Source organism: Drosophila kikkawai, chromosome 3L (genome assembly GCF_030179895.1).
Source record: "Drosophila kikkawai strain 14028-0561.14 chromosome 3L, DkikHiC1v2, whole genome shotgun sequence".
Lineage (NCBI taxonomy): Eukaryota > Metazoa > Arthropoda > Insecta > Diptera > Drosophilidae > Drosophila > Drosophila kikkawai.
This window is the reverse complement of record NC_091730.1, coordinates 21,793,113-21,814,269: the sequence shown is the minus strand read 5'-3', so window position 1 is coordinate 21,814,269 and position 21,157 is coordinate 21,793,113. Positions and strand designations below refer to the sequence as shown.

Sequence of the window (21,157 nt, the reverse complement as noted above, 5' to 3'; positions counted from 1 at the left end):
GAAATCGAGAACTAGTGAGAGATACAATGAGAAGCCACCACCCACGAGAAAATGCTTTTCCTGACGCATTTCCGTGGCCTTTTCCTATTTAGTAAACACTGCCAACGATTTTGCTGGCCCAGACAGTAACCATCCTCAAGCAGTGCTCTCGATTCCCAGAAAAGGCCTGCTGGCTACTTTTACTTTTTTTCCGGACTGGTGGATTGGTCTCAAAAACGAATCAATTTGTATTTGAAACGCAGTGCGTTCATAATTTGTTTACAGATTCCAATTCGAATGCGTATTCAATATTTATATTTCCGCATTTCGCTTTTTTTTGGGCACTTTCAGTTTTCATATGCGTTGATCATCGCGCAGATGGATTATGCATTCGCTTTATTGTCTCGCCCCGATTCGATTTGCTGACTAATGGAAACTACTCCCCTCCGGCATAATTAACATTACAAATCATAAAGATTTCCGAGCGTCAACTCGATTTGCATTTCCATTGTACATATATTGTATGGACACCGCTTGGAGATGTTTTGATAAAAGGTTTTAATTTTCTGTTTGTTAGTTTTGTGTTATTATTTATTTATGCATTCTATGGTTTCATAATTTCCTGACAAGTGCAAAACCGGTTTTGGGGAAAAGTACACAACAGGAGGAAGATGGAGATAATGCTGCATAATTTTATAAACAAATTGGGAACTTTATTTTATTTGACAAACGAATGAAAAAGAAACAGCTTTTTTACGATCTCTCAACACATTCGGGATTCTCTTTTGTCCGTTCGCAAAAGTGAAAACTGTTTTCTAGCACACAAATACCAAAAGTTTCTGTAATAAACAAATGAAATATCATTTGAATGTAAATTAAGAGGCGCCGACAATGCTTTAACCTGTTGGATCATCAAATTGGTGGCTTCATTAACATATTTCGTTTTTGTTCGGAGAATCTTCTTAACGGCATTTTAGGCTGCACTCAGGCATAACTGTGGATGCAACCTTTATGAGGACGGCATTTTCGGGGAACTTTTAGAATACCTAACTGTTGTTCCATAGACAAAAAACGCACAAGATAGAGCAATCAACGGAAAATTTATAAGTATAGCCAAAGAAAAGATCTAAAAATACCACTAAAATAACCGAAAAATTTCCCCCAGAGAGAAGTCTCGATGAAAAACCACTCAAATTGTACATATACGAATTTTCTGCAAAGGAAAAATTCGCCCACGCAAAATACTTGTTGTCCGTATACATAAATAGATCCTAAATTATAGGCCGATTGTTTTCTTCGGCCATTTGGCAACACTTGTTATGAAATCACGGCAACATGCGCGATGATTTTCCATTTTCTGCTGGACGCTGCAGAGGCGTTTTCCAAACCGTGCCGATCCGAGCTGAAAATTGAACCAGGCCAGCTGAGACACAGGGAAAAAAAGGGGAGATTTTAAGAGATGGTCAAATGGAATTATCAGATTCAGATTATAAAAGAGAATTACAGCAAAAAATATATGGAAAGTTATTGGTTTTAAATGAAAATGAAACCAAAACCCCTTTACTAAAGTCTATTATATTGCTTTCTTTCTGTTTACTCAAATTTTGGATTTACGAAGCATTAAATCAAATTTAATAAATATCCAAAAATCTATTAAACTATGCCAAATGATTTCCATTTGATATTCATATTATTTTGTAACTGTGGATCCGCAACAATGGATCACCACAGACCCAGACCCAGTCAGAGTCTCAGCCTCAGCCGCGAGGTCCAGTCCCCCGCCTTTCGACTCCCAGACTGACTGGCACTTTGGGGCATGAAACCCGTTTGGCTTTTATTTTTCGCTCGCCAAAATGCTGGCAACCTCCTCCTCCTCATCCTCAGCACAGGCAGACTGCATTTATCGTCGTCAAGCAGCTGGAACACATTGAAGCACACACTAAAGCACTCGACGGCGGGTAAAACAAAACTCGTGCCCAAAACAATGGCAAACTCAAACCGCGGGCAATTGGAAACCAGAATTCGTTTGGTTTTGGTTTAGATTTTCACTTTTGCGGCTGTTTTGACGGACACTCCCCCTCGATCCAACGGCTCCGGAGTGCCCTCCTCCTTCACTCTTTCTCCCTTTCTTTTTGCCCTACTCAATTTCCAGAATGACTTTGGAAAGGAAGTGGGCTAAATCGACCAAGGAAATACCTCGTAACATTGGGGTATTAAAATCAGGAATGCTAATTGTAGAGTGGAGAGTTTATAGAGACTTGAATTATATAGTGATTGATTAGTATTGTCATTCACTGGTAGTTTTAAAGGAAATGGTTGGTAGAACAAGGCTTTTACTAATACTAAAACTTGATATTATGTTCCAAATGAGTCTCTTAAATACAGGGTATTGAAGTAAACCCCTGTTGCCTGTCCAGGCACGTGTTTAACCCACACCCTCTAGCATTTCCCTGTCCAAGCCCCCCGGACTCACCTCGATCCCTGATCCCAGACAGCAGCTGGTCAGGGCAATTTACATTGTTGTTGTTTTTTGTTCTAAGGCGCGCAGATGTTCCATTGGCCGAGCTTTCATCCAAGTTCAAGCGATATTTCCCTTCGCTTTTCACCGACTTAATTGGAAGCGTTTGTGACTGAGCGGGGCAATTGTCTAAATGTTTGAACAGAGCGGCCGTTAGTTAGTTAGTCGCTTGGACTTGGACTTTGCCGGGACAATTGGGTTTTGAAATTGACATTGACGCGAAATGAGATTGGTGGGTCGCGCTTTTGTCTCGCCGATGGAAACAATGAAGCGCTTAGAAATAAACGAAATCCATAATACACTCGGCTGCAATCAGTTGCGGGAAGATGTTTGAAGTACTCGTTATAGCTTTGCGCAATACTCCAAAAAAACTCTCTCACGTTCGCTGGAAGAAGGCGAACCCAGTTAACCTTTTTCAACTGGTCAAAAGTCGCGGTGCAGGCAGCTTGTGACGTCACTAAAGGCAATCAGCTGAAAGTAATGCACAGTAAAAAATACCAAATTTTGTAGGGATTTTTATAGATTATATATAAAACAACACCTAAGAAAAGGTTTGGGAATACAGCTGCTTTAAAACATAACCCATGTCTGCTATTAGTATCCGTTTACTGACCAACCTCAATGCCTAACCTAGTTGAGAATTCTAAAGGTAATGCAAGTTTTAAATCAGTTCTCAAAGTTCTTAGGACCAGTTTCTTTCATATCTTACATCTTCTTAAGGTGTCAAAAATAGATATGTATATAGTAATTTATATACACAAATCTCAATATTTCTTTCTGTGCATCCAATATTGGCTATAGCTTCATCTGCAGCTGTGATGCCACAACTCTGAGATGTTTGTCTGGTCAGTGAAATGCTGTTGCTTTTTTGTGTTTGTTATTAATTGACTTTTGAGTTGACTTGCCGCTGGGCGAAATGACAGCGCTTAATTTATTGCGCATACGCCCCGTTGTCTGTGGAAAAGAGCAATGTGGAAACACGGCGGGACCATTGAGAAGGCCAGGAGGGCACCCACAAGTTCGGAAGCAGCCGCTTGAGGAAATTGATCAAGTTTTTCCCTTCAAACTAAACGAGAGACGTCTTCCTCTTTTTTATCCACCATTTCCCATTGCATTTTCATGGCTCATAAATAAATGGAAATTGCAATATTCTCGCCGGGGAAATATGTGAAGATTCTTTTATGTTTGTTGTTTTTTGTTGCTATAAAAATAGCAAATGGATTGCAGTTTGAACACACATTTTTTTTAAAACAATTTTTCCCCACAGTTCTTTGTTGGCTTAAAAGTGGAAGCGTGTGAGTAAGTCTTTTTGTTCTACGCGTCGTGGAATACCAAGTATTTGCATTATACGCCTAGTTTTCTTAGCTGGTTAATTGCCACCGTGTTTTCCACGAATCTCCCAGCTCGTTGAAACTATCGCCTCGTATAATCAAAGATATCTATGTAAATACATATGTGAGAAATTTTAATTACCAGCCATCAGTGGCTGACACAACTATCAAGTACACATGTGGTACAAAAATTAGTATCTACAAAGATGTGTAGATACGTTTAAGTGCTAAGGAAATCTCTTAATTAGAGAGAGAGAGATATTTCTTAATGGCTATTACTCTTTGTTTTGGAAACAGCAATTTCTTATGAATTAACTAAACGCATAAGAACTATAAGCAATTCTATTTAAATTTAAATAAAAAATTGATTTATATACTTTACTTTATGAGGAATTTAACCTTACAAAATCTAAAATATACACATTTTGCTAAAGAGAATTTCATTGCTAATATCTTTACCCCTTCTGTACATTTCACAGAGATCTCAGTGTGCATCTTGTTTGCCACAAAGAGATTAATGATAACTTGAGGAGCTGAAAGTAAAGTCGGAAAGAGAGAGCATGAGAAATGAGTTACTTGGAAAATGCTGGCCAGCCTTTGTTGTTGCTCCAGTTTTCATTTGCAAGAGGAGAGTTGCTGCTGCATATTTTCTTGTACAAGCAACGGAAATGCAGCGAATTTTTATGGCCACTGGGGAGCAAGCAGGAGGGAAAAGGAAAAAGACAGAAGAAAAAAATGAAATAAAATAATAGAGAGACTTGAAAAGCGAAACTCTGGCCACGCGGATCGGGGCTGATAAGGCCCGGCCGAGGCTCTATTTATAGAGCGAGCAGCTTTATCCAATCGATTCTGGGCGCACTCGAAGCCACCGTCCATGTCCGGTCCTGCAGTTGCAGCTGAGCCTCGGAATTGTCCATGGTTCTGCTGGTGGTTTTTGCCGCTTGTCTCTGGTGCTGCTGGTCTGGTCTCTGGCCGTTTCTGTTGGCCAAAGTAGTTCAACCTGTTCGGCGGCTTTGGCCCGGTCCCAAAGAATGTGGCTGCAAATTTATAGCGCTTTTTGCTTTCAGCTCTACGCTTGGCTTCTATGTATCCAATGCCAGCACTGCCCATTTCCAGCCTCGTCTACTGACCATCTTCCACAGCAGCATCAGCATCCGCAGCGACATTAGCTGAAAATAGAAAAAAAGATTAAACTTTCGTGGCAATTTACTAGCAAGATTTACGCAAAATGTTGCTGAAAAATGGTTAAGTCACATAAAGTATATACAAAATGCCAGACAACTAAAGTTTGCTTCCCATCAAAAAGAATGTTAAGTACACTGGGGAAAATGTAGTTTTAAAAACCTTCAAAAGTTTCTGAAATGTACTAGGAAATTTGGATTAATTCATGTTACGTGTCTTTAGATTAGTTTTCTTTAAGAAGTAATCATTCCTTTAAAGCAACTACAGCTTATCACAGTTTTCCTAGGCAAAATCGTATCTAAATTATGAGATTAACAACTAGTTGTTGTGGAATTTTATCTCCAATTTAAAAGAGGAAGACTGCATGAATTTATAATATCTAGTATATCATGTTTGCTTGGAATTTGCTTTTATTAATAGCTTTCTATTTGGGTCAAGCTGTTGTGTGTATTTTAAATGAAGTAGAAAACAAACAAAACCAATTAATTGGTTTAAGATTTGTCCAACTAATTAACAAATTCTGTATAAATTATTATTATCAGTGTATGTGATGGTTGCCACAACTTATTTCCTAAGCCTCTTGCTTGGGCTAAGATGGAGTTTTGTGTTTTGATTCATGTTGTACTCTTACCTCTTTCGAAAAAAAAGACCAAAGCATTTTTATGGAAGATGAGATGATGGCAGGAAAAAGAAAATCCGTTGATCCGTTTGCCACTTTTGTCGTTCAATCATTTCATTCACTCAAGGCTGGTTTTTTAAGCTGGCCAAAGCATTTTTTGAATTGTTTTTATTTTGTATTTTTTGTTCATCTTCTCTGTTTCGACTTTTCTGTCTCCTTTTCCCCAGTTCTCAATTAAGTTTAATGAGCACATGAGCATTTTCATAATTGGAGCAAATTAACTTGAATGGCGCTTCACACAGCCCCAAGATCCATCCGTCCAGCCATCCACTCCATGTAACATGGTAAGGTTATCTCTGGCATGTGTATATAGTAGGGTACTCCATGTAGTGCAGAATCTGTCCGGAAGTGTTTTTCGTCTGGTGGTCTTAAGTCTTAAGTCTGACCAACTTCCCTCTTGTTTGCTGGCTGTTCACCTAACGAGCGGCAATTGTCAACTGTTGGCCGGGTCCGAATCCATGGTATGGCCAAGCCATGTGTGTTCCACAAGATCTCTGGCGTTTTGGCACGTTTCGAGGTTACTTGGACAGCGGGCAATCAGCTGAATAAATATCACTATAATAATAATAATAATAATAATGAAGAGAAGAGAACACTTCTTGATTTGATGTGTTGTGTGTGTGTGTCTGCATCTATCTATCTCGAGAACCCACAACCACTCCCCATGTCTTGGATGGCACATGTTTTCACATTCTTGGGCTATCTCGATCGCTATTCTTCCTCCTTCTGCTGCTGCTGCTCCCCATCTTCGTGTTACCACTTTTCCCATCGGCCATCGGCGACCACTTAGCTGGCTGGAACAGTTGGTCAATTAGTTTGCTCGCGGCTCTCGACATGAACTGCCTGATCGGCTATTTGAATGCTGCTCGCAGCCGAAGTGGATCCGGAGTGGCAACCGTTTTGGATCTCAGGGATCGCCAAGCGGAATTTTGGGTGAGTCCAAGCTCAAGTCCGGTTGTCCAGTGTCCGAGTTGCTTTTAAAGAGCTGGTGGTGCTGTGTATGTACCAACGAGAATGGCCCCGCCGCAGGTGGTTAACTGAACAACCAGTTTGCAATTAAATGTCGCCGTTTAAATGTGATTTGATTCTTTGCATAACCGAAATGCAATTGAGCTTCGACTGCTTGCGGTAGATAGGTATTCGTGATTGGCCTAAACCAGTTGAAGGTGCACTAAAAAAAATGGTAAATACCAAAGATAAACTATAGGGAACGTAGGAGAGGAATGTTAGGGTTATATTTCGTAGAGAACCCATCGAGGATTTCGGTTTTAAGACTTAGGTGACTTAGGCCAAACTTAAAAGAAATTAGTACTTAGGTGTGCTTTATTTTGAGTATGTAGAGATTCAGGAGGTTTCTAACCTATAACATTTTCATTGTCTTATAAATCAGTTCAAAATGGGCATTTAAATCGTTGATGTATGCCACATAAATGTCTGAAATACATAACTGAAATAAGTTAAATACAATAAGAAAACCCGTAATTCTGTAAAACAGATAGATAGTTTATTAATTTTCCACATAGTTTATTAGAAAACGGTACCCTTAGGTGAATATTTAAATATTCTTGCTGTTGCTGCAAGTGGAAAACCTTTGATCTTTCGTTCAATCAGTATTTTCTCAAAGAACTATTCATCAGGCATCGCCGCCGCCTGGAGGCCACATATTTATTCATCCATCTGTCTGTCGCTCGCTTGGAATGCCCATCTCTAATGATCTTGCCCAGACCGGGTCTCCAGCTCCAGCACTTGACCAACGGCTTCTGCCTGGCGGCTTCTGTGTCCGCTGGCAACACGTTGAAAGTTAAAGTTCAACTGAATGATGTTGCTCAACTATTTTTATGATTACAACTTTGCGGTGACTAACGGTTCACACACGATACTCGCAGCTTAGAGAGAAGAAAAAAGCAGAAGATATATGAATGTGTTTTTCGGCCGATGTTGAATGCTTCCTGTTAGCTAGCTGCAAGCATTATTCTTTGCTTCTGGCCAAGATCAGGTTGCCATGTGTCTCGCCTTTGTGGATTTTCCACATTTTTAACTGTGAAAAGGCGTCGCTTGATTTATTCATTTATTCATTCTGTTGCATAATGGCAGATTTACGTGTTTTATTAACGACTTGCTGCAATTTGTTAGAAGCTTACAGGCCTTCAAGTTGTGTTCTCAAAAGTATCTGGAGTGAATTTTGATCTAATTGGATAACACACGTCTTTGATGTTGACCGACCCGACCCAAATATCGATTTATGTGTTGGCGAAAAGTGCGGGAAAAAACCCAGAAAAAAACTAGACAAAGTTATTTAATCGATAGCGACACAAACCACCGCCACCAATGGGTTAATGTGCTAATTTTGGGTTCCCACTGTCAACAACAATTTGCAACTAGAGTGTGCGAGAGTGGCAAACGACATGTAAATATAGATTCCGAGTCGAGTGGGAGACAAATGGGAGCAGAGTTTTCCACGGAGCAGCATTGAGGCGGAAAATCGTTACAGCAAATTAACTGAAAATGGGCAGGAACAACAACGAAAGCTGCTTATAAATAGAAAAGGGAAATGGGAAATGGAAAACGGGTCAGGAGTTACTTCTTAGCTTAGCTTGCCTTCTATTTCTCCCACTCATTGTCTTGGAAATTGTTGAGGGAAATTTCTTGTGGAAAACCGCCGCTAAATTGCACAAAAAGTCGTTTGGCATGTGTGTGATTATTGTATTTTTAAAGATTTTAGATCACACGATAAATATTTAGTTTCTAGAGCATGTTCCCAATTGCTTTTATTGTACTTTAAAAGTTAAGTTTTAATTTTTTTAATATTCCTAAAAATTCTGTTCTCAGAGAGCTTTCCCTTAAATTTATTTAGTAGGGTCAATGCACTAACCTGTAATGGAAAAAAATGATAATATAGAAAAAATAGTGACTAGAAAGCTTTCACATACTCAACAGTTTCATTAATCGTCGTACCATGGTCATGATAAACAAAGGCGCCGCCACCAAACCGTTGTCATGCAAAAAAACCTAAGCTAGAGGGGCGAAAAAACTGGGCGTGGCGGAAGCTAATAGACATATATGACATATAGACATAGGTTGCATGTTGCACTTACTCGGGGGCAATGTCAATTTGCGTCAGTCAAGGGACCAGTCATCGAACATCATCGTCGTTTACACTGAAAAAATGTCTTTGAAAATGAGAAAAAAGATGTTGATGTTGAGAAATAATATTATTAAGGCCTTATTTCAGATTATTTATTGGAAAAATGGAAATAGAATGCATGAAATCATTTTAAAATATTTTTAAATAAATATTTACAAAGTTTGTTTTTCACTCGCAAAAACATTTTAAATTTTGATATTAATTACCTATTATTGTTTTTATTATAGTTTAGTTGATAAAAACTGATTGTTAACTTAACTATCTTAGTGTTACTTTTGGCTCCGTGTAGTAAATGTCAACTGGGTGCAGCAGCACGAAAAAAAAAACAAACAATTTCTCGTCATGCCGAGCGGGCGGTCAACTTCACTATCGATATACACACAGGCACTATGTGTGTTCGTTCATATATGTTTTGTGGAAGGCACTTCCCCTGCTTATCAGTTGCAATGAATATGTTGCTGTTGTGCATGTTGCTCCTGCCGCTTCAGCTGATGTTATTGCTGCTGCTGCCTCTGCTGCGGCAGTTGTTTGCGTGCCACGTCCGTTGCAGATAAAAAAGCGTGCTGCGGAACTTCATTGAACGAGTTGAGTTGTCCATGAGCTGAATCCGTACTTCTGTTCACAGAGAATTTTAAAATTTACTTTCCATTTATATTAATCTATTATCTGTTGGTTCGATTTAATAAGCACAGAAACACAGATTGTTAGAAGACAAGTGCAGTAATTCCACCAGAAAGCTTAGCATTAAACTTCGCTATTGATTTATTACTTTTTTTATGGTTTAATTCATATTTTAAGGGTAATAAAAAAGCGTTTCCAAGTTCCAACATTAACAGTTCTGTTGTTTAGTGTACAAAGAACAACTAACTTGGCTTAGATTCGTTGTTTAAGCCACCCCATTTGTTGTTTAAGCCGCTGCCTATGGCTTCCAAAACCGCAGCTGAATAACAAAGCGGACAGACCGACCAACCGACCGACCGACCGGTGGTGGTAACAAAATCGTTGGTAACAAAACCAACCCACAGCCACCGTGTCCCAGCCCACCGCTGTGCACCTGTTACCCAGTTTTAGCCACTGGCATTGCCATCAGCTCGCTCGGTTAGTCGGTCGTCCGAACTAGGTCTCTCTCTCTCTCTGCAGCTCTCCGCTTCTCCTAATCATTAAAACAAAAACAACAAAAATTATAATAATAAAAAAAAACAAAAGCCAAAGCCGAGGCAAAAGGAAGCCAACGTTTCTGGTCGACTGAGCTCCTGCAATTGTAATGCAAACAGGAACCATATTGTAAGCGATGTACACCGAGAGAAGTTTACTTTAAGATCATAGTAATAAAATTAAAAAAAAGACTTTTCACATATTGAATTATAAAATTCTTATATCACTCAATCAATTTATTCTTCTTTTAAGTTCTTCTGTTGAAAAATGTTAATTAAATTGAAGGATTAAGAATTGTTTTATTTAAAATCAGTATATTAAATTAAACAATTCTTGAACCCCCTTTGTAGTCAAGTGTTTAACAAATAATGACAATTTATATACACATTTCATATTGTTTAATATTTCAGGATCAAAATAAGCTGAACCATGAAATTAAGAAGTGATTGATAAAATATTAATGAATGATTTAAGCAACAAATCTATATTTCAATTCAATGAATTTATTATTTTTAGCAGTATAAACACTTTTTTTAAATTTGCATCTCTATTTTATTTAAAAAAAATTTAAGTGCATTATCAGATAAAAGCTGAAAGAGATGGCTATAGCTTTAGATAGAGATAGACAACTGCCAGACAGTCGCCGTCAACGCTTTCTGCTTCAATTGACACCCTCGTGTGTTGCAGTTGCAATGTTAGTTGCAGTTGCAGTTGCATTTGGCAGTCATTACATAAAGAGACATACAACGAGCATTGACAGGGCTCAGGGGTCTGCAGACCAGGCCAGAGATTTCCCTTTACCGTTGCAACTGTATTGCGCAACAGTCTGATTTCTGGCCCATGATAATGGTGGTTACCATTTTCCCTTAAGTGGTATAAGGTGTAAGGGGTATAGGCTATTGCCATTATCTACAGCAACTATCATAAATAATATATGAAACTAAATATACCTGGGGTTTTGCGGTTGATATGTGTACTTTTTCTATGAGATAACTTTCCAAGAACCCATCAGAGGGAATAGCAGAGAGGAGCAATCATGAAATTTAAGTTAGAATTGTTTGATATGAATATACATATATATTTTATATATTGGTATACAAAATTCTTTAATATAAATAAATATAAATTCTTTAAACTGCAATCAGCATCATATACTCCCCACGTAAACCTTCAATTAGAATGCCTGATAACTTGTATAAATACTACAAGTATATATTCTCACAATACACAGTAATAAATAATAATACTCTCCCCGATTATCGTCAGTACTTAATGCTTGTCCCCGTTCCAATTTCCTTCTCGATCGAATGTCACGAGCCCTGTGAAACACGAATCGGAACGAATCGAAGGCACGATTTAATGGATGAAAGCCCGCAGAGAACAGAACAATGCAAGCTTGTGGACAAATAAAACGCGACAAATGCGTTTAATCAATCGGATCAGCCTTCAATCTTGACCCACTCGGTGTGATGGAATGCTGCCCTTATATCGAGGAGGGTCTCCACCACAAATTCCTCACTATTCACGGCATTGATTGCTCACACTTACAGTGCCCAGAGGGGGGAACCCAAACAATCGATGACAATCTTCAATCGAATTTAACACTTTTCAATGTTTTATTTCTGTGGGCTGCGGCCTCTCTTCCTCTTGCCAGCAATTTGTTAATTTCTTTATTGCTTTTTATTGTCATTGTTTTGTTTGGTTTTTGGATGTTTTTCTTTTTTCGTGTTACTCACTTGGCCTTTCTTTGCCTTTCGATTCTTATTGCTACAATTTTGTTGATGGTTTCTCATGACGCTGATGAACCAACTTGTGTCAAGTGAAAGTCATCAAGTGGGAATCGGAATTGGTATCGGGATTGGATTGGATGGTGCGTCTCTCTGGATTGGGGCTTCTTCTTTTGCTAATAAACTCTGTGACACCAGTTGATGTCCACGATGAGGATGATGATGATGATGATGCCCCCATGTAAAACTTTCGCCATGATTTATTGGCCAGCTTGTTAGTGTTAGCCAGGCAGCTTTTGGGCTGCGACTGCGACATTAATCTTCCTGCTTTGGGTTGCTTAAATAAATAAATATTATTTAAATGCGAGTCATTAACCTGAGGGGAGAAAACACATGTGTGTGCCTGGGCTCCACCTCCAGCCAATTCGAGAGACCCTTGCCATTTTCATGCCAGCACTCCTTATATGCGCAGACTGCCTCCGATCTTGGAATCGTTTCTGCGATCTCTCGACGCGATCCGGTCAAGGTCAACAATGCGATCCGATTGGCGAACACAACCTCGAGAGTCGTCTATCAATGTCAGGCCCCGAATGACGATGATCATGATGAGCTGAGAGTCAGCGTGATCATGTTCGGCATCCATAGAAATTCACTGAAAAAAAACAGCATATAAACATAAGTGCTTCCCACATTCTTTCACAATCAATCGATGATCGATCGATCGATCCAGAAGAAGACCTCTTTCTCTCTCTCTCTCGCCGCCCCAGACATTCCTTTCTCACCTCGTAATCCCGGCAACAGCATAGACTTATCATAATCAATGCATTTGACTCTGGGGCCTATCATTAAACATTTATATAAATCAACGGCGCTAATGGCAACTTTCCTGCCCAGACAACCGTCGGCCAATTTGCCATTCCATTTAATCAGGCAACATGGAAAAACTGGCACGCACACATTATTCGTCTCTTTATATATAGATGTGTCCATATAGATGTATATTTATATAGGTGGAGCAGATCAATTGGAAAAACAATTTCCCGCCGGCGGGGGGCGGGAATATTGCGCAAGCGCACCACCGCACAGTTACTGTGCAAAGTAAATTAATTTGATTTGATTTCAGTCGAACCGACTTGAGTTTGAGTCTGAGTCTGAGTTGGGTTGATGGAAAGGCGCTGGGGGCAAAAGCTGTCTGTGCCAGGTGCACTTGTAGAAATTGCATGCTAAATATGTCCCAAGAAACGAGGTTTTTAACTGGGTTAAAGCGAGAAAATGTTGAATTCACGATATTCATGGTATCTTTTTACAGAAAATCTGGGTTTAAAGACAAGAAAAACAGGAAAATATCTTTAGATGTCATGTAATCTTGACTAATATGGAAAATATTTTACTTTAAAGGATTTTTAAAACAATTTTTCTAGCCTTTTTATGTGACACTTTAAAGAAATATTAGCTTTTGTTTTCATACTTGTTGATTCTAACTTTCATGAAATTTCTCTTAATATCAAAGTGACTTTTATTATTAACTATTAACTTGCTTTATTTGATTTAAATGTTTCCAATGAACCTTACGTATTACATTTTTAAATACTAGACACACGGAACTGTTGTGTAAATTTTAAGAGCATTAAGACCATTAAAAATTGCAATAAAAAAATGTTTAACTTTTACAAAAGCTCGACTAACTCTGCGTTAACACTTTAGAGGGGCATTCACTTACCATTTATGTTATGAAAATAATTTTCCGAGTGCCTTCGATTGCATAAAAGCAACAGACACTTCCCAGGGGCACCAACTGACAGCCAAGACATATTTATAGGCCCAGTTTTGGGGGCCCATAGAGTCGTCCTGGTGGCTCATACATCCACCCACCATGTTGAAGGCAACGCCCTCGGCGCGGTTGCAACTCAATTACCGCAGCTACTCGCTTGACATCTGCTGCTGCTGCTGCTGCTGCCGCCACTTCAGCGACATTTGCCATGTTGCCCGACACTTTTCCACGCGAAAAACGCTTTTCATCGGCTGCCAAGATGCCGCACCTAGGAGCGGGTGAAAGTTTTTTCCCATTTTTTTGAGGTGACGCAAGCAAAGGCCTAAAAGCAAAAAGTCAAATCAAACATATTCTACAAACGCACTCGTTAATGATGTGCTCGAAAACGTATGTAATTGACAATTGTTTTTAATTAATGGCGGGCACGTTTTAATTGAACGACGAGGGAAAATCGAAGCCACAAAATGTTGCCAAATTTCACTGATCAGCAGCAACCTTGTTAAGCGTTCGAAATTAATATAATCGGTGGAAGAAAACATTAAACATTACAACATTCACACTGAAGACGACACCAAATATATACAGACAACGTAAATTTTCGACAATTTACCGCTCATTTTGGGCACGAAAATTGTTTGGGCCATGATCGGAACTGGGTTTCATTATGTAATTGATGGTAATTTCCTGACGAGAGTCTCCTCCTCTCCTCCGCTGAACTTCAAATGCAAATTGGCCGTGCGTCTGGGGTCTCGTCTCGTTTTGTCTCTTTGCCATTTAAGCTGTTTTATTTTGTGTCTGACTTTTAGGGGTTTTTTCAACTTTACTTAAAATTCAAATCTGCCTGCCACCGATGATTGCGTTTGGGGGCGTGATTGGCAGCTAACTCGGCCAAAACGGCTGTCTCTTTTGATGTCTTTTCTCGTTGTAGTTGTTGGCCGGCGTGCGAAAATAAAATCAAAAGTGGAGCGCAGTTTGTTTTGATTGTTTGTTGGCTCTATATTGAGCGAGCTATTGACAAACAGCATTGAAAAGTGTTGCAAATTGCTCACAAAGACAGGCCCGAAGAAAGAAGGAAAATAAACCAGATAGAGAGAGGGAGACAGACATTATGTCATAACTTCAAGTCGAGGAGGAAGTGGCTGCCCATATTTACCCATAATAATATATATGTTGGCAAATACCCATACAATAAATTAAAACCAAATCACACGATATTGTCAGCTAGTAGCGGCCAATTTTGGTCCAGCTCTTTATGGCTAATGAGTTAATGGATCAGTTGTTTCGTTTCATTTAAATCGATCCATTATGGTCTCTTCCAAGATACGTATGTACATATATGTTCGACGAGAGAGATCTATATCCACGGAGCTTAAAAGCGAATTCCATTTTGCTCGCTACGCAGTTTCATTTCTACGTAACATATATATCGGTCTAATTAAAAAATTAGATTAATTTCGCATTATTTTTTTGCGTCGCTCTCGATCCACGCATTGGTATTGGCTCAATGTCAAGAGGCTTTGAGTGTATTTTTGTATCGTGGCTCTTTCTAATCTATTCCATGTGTCTATTTTATACAATTTCAGGATCAGAACGATAATATAGCGATACACACAAACAGAGGCATCGATGCTTTGGACAAGTATGCCAACTTCTTACGCGATCGTGTGGCCATAGAAACGGAATATGCCGGCAAATTAAGGTGAGTCTTGATTGATTAATAAATTAAATATATAAAAAATTAAATAAGTATGATATTAAGTTAAAATATGAATATAAAAAGCTATTAAAGTTGTTTAAAATAATTACAACAGATCAATTAATCAAAAAGCCTAAAGAAATTAGTTTAATCAAGTTAAAAATACTTAAGTTATATTCTTTAACCTTTAACCTTTCGAAAAACAAATAAACATAAATGATAAAAATACATTTCCTCATAAAATAATTTCCCAAAAATTAAAATTTACATTTAAAAGTGATTTTAATATTAAAAATTAATAAAGTGTCAATATCAATATCCAAGGATTACCTTCAACCATTTAAAAACTGCTTTTAAGGCACTGCAAAGTGCTTTGCCGTTTGGCGCCTCCGTATTTGGCCTTAACAAATCGCCAATTAAATATAAATATTTTGTATTGAGCATTTATTTAGCCAGTTGCAACAGGCCTCACCCATTTGTGGCATGTTTTGTGGCTTTTGCAGCTGCCAAAATAATGTTCTCACTGCTAATGTAAATGTTAAGACAAAAAGCAGCTCCCAAGTAATAAGCACAAGGTCGTCCACTTGTGGAAGTGATTGCCCGATTGCCCGGCTGACCAGGTTCCGTTCCTGGCCAAGTATTAAATATAAAAAAACAATCCATTCGTGTAGGCTTCGTGTATTATTTAATTCAAGTCTTTGTCTTGAGCGACCTTCGCCTGGCGACGACAGAACGACAATGCGCCATAAACAATAATAATCGTAAATAGCTAATTGTGTGTGCATTATACTCTTGTGGCGCATTTCAATTACGCCTGATATTTTTTTTACTTTTATGGACCCCAGGAATTTTCGGTTTAAAGGGGAGCCAGCCACACCTCGGCGGAGAGACAGACACGAGCAACGCCAACCCTTGGCTATCCCATAAATTGCACTAAATTGAGTGACACCCGAGTGCTGACCACGACCTGCCCCACGCAATTGACACGCGACTGCCTCCGTGCCCGAATCCGATTCCCAGCTACAGTTTTACCCCTTCCCAAGGCGAACTGGACATGTGGGGAGCTAATGGGATTAGGCTTGAGTTACCCAGTCGATTGCCCAACGTCGCGCCAATGGCTGCGTGGGTCGTCTCGTTCCGTCCCGTCCATCATAGTTCCAGTCATAATTGTTTAATTTAAGCAAAGATTATGTTGCCGCCAAGGTGGTGTTTGGTCCGTCCGGTTGGCAGATCGTGGGGGAATCAGTTTCCCACTGCCTGCCACCAGTGTTCCCACAATGAGTCGCTGCTTGGCTTGATGACTTTGCTCCGTAGTGGTTTCTACTGCTTCTTCTGCTCGTGGTGGGACTGAACTGTGGCCCCTGATATGGCTGGGAGCTGCTACCGTCTTGACTCGTTTTAATGACTTTATCATTACGCGTCTAACGTTGTCTGGCGCGGTCTTAGTTGCAGTTGTACACTGGAAAGAGAAACTTAGACTTTTAACTAAACATATGTGGTAGGTTGAGGTGTTAATTTCTACATGGCGACCGTGGCAGGACCTAAACTTGTTATTCTTGATATCTTATAATATTTTGATAATTAATAAAAGAGTTCTGTTAGGAAATTAAGACCCTAGGGATTAATGGTTTTAATTTATACTTTCTAATTATGTAGAAAATTAGAGAAAATCTTAAGTTTTGATATTCAAAAACGAATAATTTTCCTAAAAAAGAAAATAATAATAACACCTCTTAGTCTCCCAGAATTTCCATTATATTATTAATGGTAATGAATATCAAATAATGTAAACAACTCTCAAGATCGTTCTCCGAGTGTATCTTAACTTTCCGGAGGCTGCTGGATGAGATCGTTGGTAGTAAGGGGTTCGACTCCGAGATACATAGATACCGAGTAAGAGTAGCAACTAGACCACAAAGCAGCCGCATGAAACTGTAAGGAAAAACTGTATTTAATATGCGCGGAGCAGTGAAATCTTTTGCGTGCTCCGCCTTGGCAATCGCAATCGCGAAATGAAAAGTCTCGTGTTAATGCAAATATGTTGCTTCTGCTGCCGCAGACTATTATTATTATATTATTATTATTTCTTAGTATACTTGGCTATGTAAAAACAAAGTTTCACTAATGCCATGATATGGATTTTACCTTTCGTTTCTTTCTCTTGCAGGCGCCTGGTGAAAAACTATCAGCCCAAAAAGAAGGAGGAGGAAGACAATGAGTAAGCATTAACCGAATAGAAAAAAAATATATATAGACTTTAGTTTTATACCTTACCTTCTTCGTGCTGTTAAATGTTTTGAAAAATTATCCATAATTTGCTGCACTTTGTTTGCCATATTTGTTTGGCAAAGTGCTAAGTGCTTGTTATTCGGGCTGGGCTGTGGGATGGGATATAATCTCATTTGGGTTGACTCGAGCTCTAATTGTGCGTGCTCTGTGCCATTCAATTTGCCCGGGAAAAATCCACTTGGGGCTTGGCCTCAAGTAGTTCACTCCGCGGACGTGTGTGTGTGAGGTCTCGAAGTCTCAGTTTTTAATTACACGCCATGCAAATCTGGCACTTGGACTGACTCTGACATCATGACCCGCAAATAGATCTCCGGATTGTGGATTGTGAATTGGGATGTGACTGCGAATGTGACTGAGACTGCGACTGTGGCATGTGTGTAACATGACAATGAAGAGGCAGTGCCAAGTGGAAGACTTGGTAATGAAATGCCAAGCGCTTTTGCCATATTCAGCTGTAAAATCCATAAAATCATGCCCGTTCCTCGGCCATATTGAGGGGCTATTGTGACGACGGCGATGATGGACAAAGTCCGGAGCTGCGTGGGCGTTCCACAGCGCGTGTCTAGCCCTGTCAATCCAGAGAGCTCCATAAATCGGGCCCTCGACTGTGGACTATGGAGTGACTTACAAACTTGGATGTATTTTTTGCACAGGAAGAAAGAAGTTAATAAAAATAATCAAGGTGTTAACTGGCTGTCACAAAGCTGCCCACACCTTTTTGAATTGATATATCACTACACCAAATATATGGAAACCCTGATAATATGGCAGATTAAATTAATAATTAATATTAATTGGACTTTTCTCTCTGTGCACAAAATAAGCAGCCTTCCTCGGGCGCCAATTGACGCGTAGGTCGAACTGATTCACATGCTCCTATTACTTACTTTGCAGATACACATCGATGCAGGCCTTTCGCAATCTGCTCAAGGAGGTGGGCGACCTGGCGGGACAGCGCGAAGTGGTCTCCGAGTCCCTCCAGCTCCAGGTCATCCAGGCAGTGACGCTCCTCTCCAAGACACTGCGCGAAGATCGCAAGGTGAGTGCGTGGGCTAAGCCCATGATGGACGGCTAACTAATTCCGATCTTATGTATTCTCCCTTACAGAAATGCCTTAGCGATGGTGCAATGCTGCAACAGAACCTCACCACACAGCTCTCCTCGCTGGACCGGGCCAAGCGGAACTACGAGAAGGCCTACCGGGACTCGGAGAAGGCCGTGGACAGCTACAAGCGGGCAGACATGGACCTAAATCTTAGTCGTGCCGAGGTGGAGCGCTACAAGAACGTGATGACGGCGAAGATCCAGCAGTCGGACGACGCCAAGAACGAGTATGCCAACCAGCTGCAGAAGACCAACAACCTGCAGCAGCAGCACTTTAGCATGCTCCTGCCCGCCGTTCTTAATCGGCTGCAGGAACTGGACGAGAAGAGGACGCGCGGCATTCGAGAGTTCATCATTGGGGCGGCGGAGGTGGAGTCCTCGGTGGCGCCCATCATTGCCCGCTGCATGGAGGGCATTGTCAAGGCCGGCGAGTCCATCAACGAGAAGGAGGATTCCTTCAAAGTCATAGAAAGGTTTGTTTGGATTTTAAATTTATTTTTCCTAAATTTTACTCATGGTAACATGTTTCCCAACAGATACCAATCCGGCTTCACGCCACCACGTGACATACCTTTTGAGGATCTGTCCAAGCTCGATCCGGATGCCGTGCAGGAATCGCACTACAGCAACTCGATATCGAACCACCTGACGATGAAGGGCACGATGGGTGCCAACAAGCTGAAGAAGCGCGTGGGCATCTTCAATATATTCGGCAGCACCAAGGTGAGGGAGGGAGCTCACGTCCGCTTCTGGGGGTTCATCGGTGGGGTGACCTTTTCCACTTTTCCACTCTCTCTCTCTCTCTCAAACTTTAAAGTCCAGAGTTTTCAGTTCTCCTCACGTTTGTCTCCTCCGTTCCATTCTCTGCACCAGCCTCTTGAGTTGAGCCGCTTCTTGATTAGTTGTTAAGTTTCGTGTGTTCGTTCGTATCGATAAGTCGTAGGCCTCGGTTATGGTTTGTGTCTCTTATGGTTTACTCATCCAGTCTTCTCTCTTTTCCGTTCTATTTCTATATCTTTATATTGGTTTGATCGAATCTGTCGATACCCATTATTTATTTAAACTTGGACCATGGTGATGTCTGTGTTGCCGTAAGTACCAAGTGTCCCAGGCCTCGTTTTCGTGATCCCCATCCGTGCTAAATACATACACCACATTCTCTGAGCAAAGACAATATAATGAATAAGATGCGTAACGCATTATATTGTCTTTGCACATACTACATATTACTGCATATTGCCATGTTTTGTGTGTCTCTCATTTACTAATACTCGGCTTTGCTTTTTGAGTTTCCCCTCACGAAACGCCCCAAGCGAAATCCCAAATCCCAAAGCTTCTTCTACAAACTGCAAATTATTAATTGAATTAACTCTTGATTTCTACCTTTGTACACATATTTGTTGCGCTGCCATTCGGTTTTTGAAATGATTGAAATGCTTAAACTCACACGAACACAAACACAATACCACAAACATGTGATACAATTTAAATAAAATGCAATTACTAAAACAATTCGCTGCCAATAGCAACGGCAGATAATTGAAGCCTGCATCACCATGAAGGTATGATGAATCTCTCTCAGCTCTCTCTCTCTCTCCTAACTAACTCTAAATCTAACTCGTAACTAAGCCTAGCCTAAACCATAGCCCCTAAACAACACTATCTCGCTATCTACTAATCACAATGCAGCTAAATACGAATCTAACCATCACTAGCAAGCATTATATCGTTTCCATTAATTTTAATTAATAGCCTCTGGGCCACCACCACTTTCACTTTAAACGCCTGAACGATCGGCATATTCTTGGCCTTAGTTTAAGTCAAGTCAAGTTCCAAAAATAACACAACCTATTAAATATAATTAAATGTTTAAGAAAATAACCAAGTAGCAGCCGCCGCACACTCACACATTATCACTAAATCTTCTACTTTATGATTTCCCTTCAGTTGAGTCTTTTTATTTAAAAAAAACCCCTCTGCATGATTGAATGTCGCCTGCCTTTATCGCCTCTGTTATTTTCCCTTATGTTCCATTTCCATAACTTTTCTTTATGGTATTTTTTAATGGCCTGTTGATGTCGGAAACGGGTTTTTAGTGATTGATGTCGAAAGCGGGTCATTGGATTATCAGAATATTTGCATTTATTGTTTCCCTTTCGTTTCTGTAATGATTTTTGTTTATGAATTGTGAACTATTTTGAATCACTGCGTGAAACCAAATACTATAATAACAAGATGCATAACGGCCTGACGTTTGAATTGAAATATAGGTATAAATTAAAAATTAAAAGTTCCTGAAACAGATCAACATAGTTTCATTAAGAAAATCTTTTATAATGTTTCGAGGAAATTGGTCCTTAAACTGGTTTTCGAAGAAAGTTAAAGACTTACATTCTTAGAGCCAGCTCGTTACTCATCTTGTTATTATAAGGTCTTTGCTGCAACTCTCTCTTTTGTTGTTGTGGATGTCGCCTTGCTGTATAACTCGTGTTGTCCTCTTTTCTTTATATATAGTCCTAATTTGTATCGTATTTATTACTCATTGCATTCGCCTCTCAATATGTATCATTATATTTATTTT

At 39.8% G+C, this 21,157-nt stretch overlaps 1 protein-coding gene across 6 annotated transcripts in view; it reads left to right on the top strand.

The window, feature by feature from the left end:
• Positions 1 to 21,157, top strand: part of Cip4 (formin-binding protein 1-like Cip4) — a 36,410-nt gene that overhangs the window by 12,473 nt on the left and 2,780 nt on the right. For 4 of the 6 annotated variants that reach the window (XM_017172884.3, XM_017172883.3, XM_017172879.3 and 1 more), the window contains exons 3-7: positions 15,071 to 15,186; positions 17,351 to 17,401; positions 18,367 to 18,511; positions 18,580 to 19,049; positions 19,113 to 19,299. In XM_017172884.3, the coding sequence (XP_017028373.1) occupies positions 15,071 to 15,186; positions 17,351 to 17,401; positions 18,367 to 18,511; positions 18,580 to 19,049; positions 19,113 to 19,299 (969 nt within the window). Of the gene's footprint in view, positions 1 to 5,821; positions 5,974 to 6,523; positions 6,623 to 15,070; positions 15,187 to 17,350; positions 17,402 to 18,366; positions 18,512 to 18,579; positions 19,050 to 19,112; positions 19,300 to 21,157 lie in introns of those variants that run through there. The other 2 variants (XM_070285217.1, XM_017172880.3) reach the window with 2 other exon arrangements.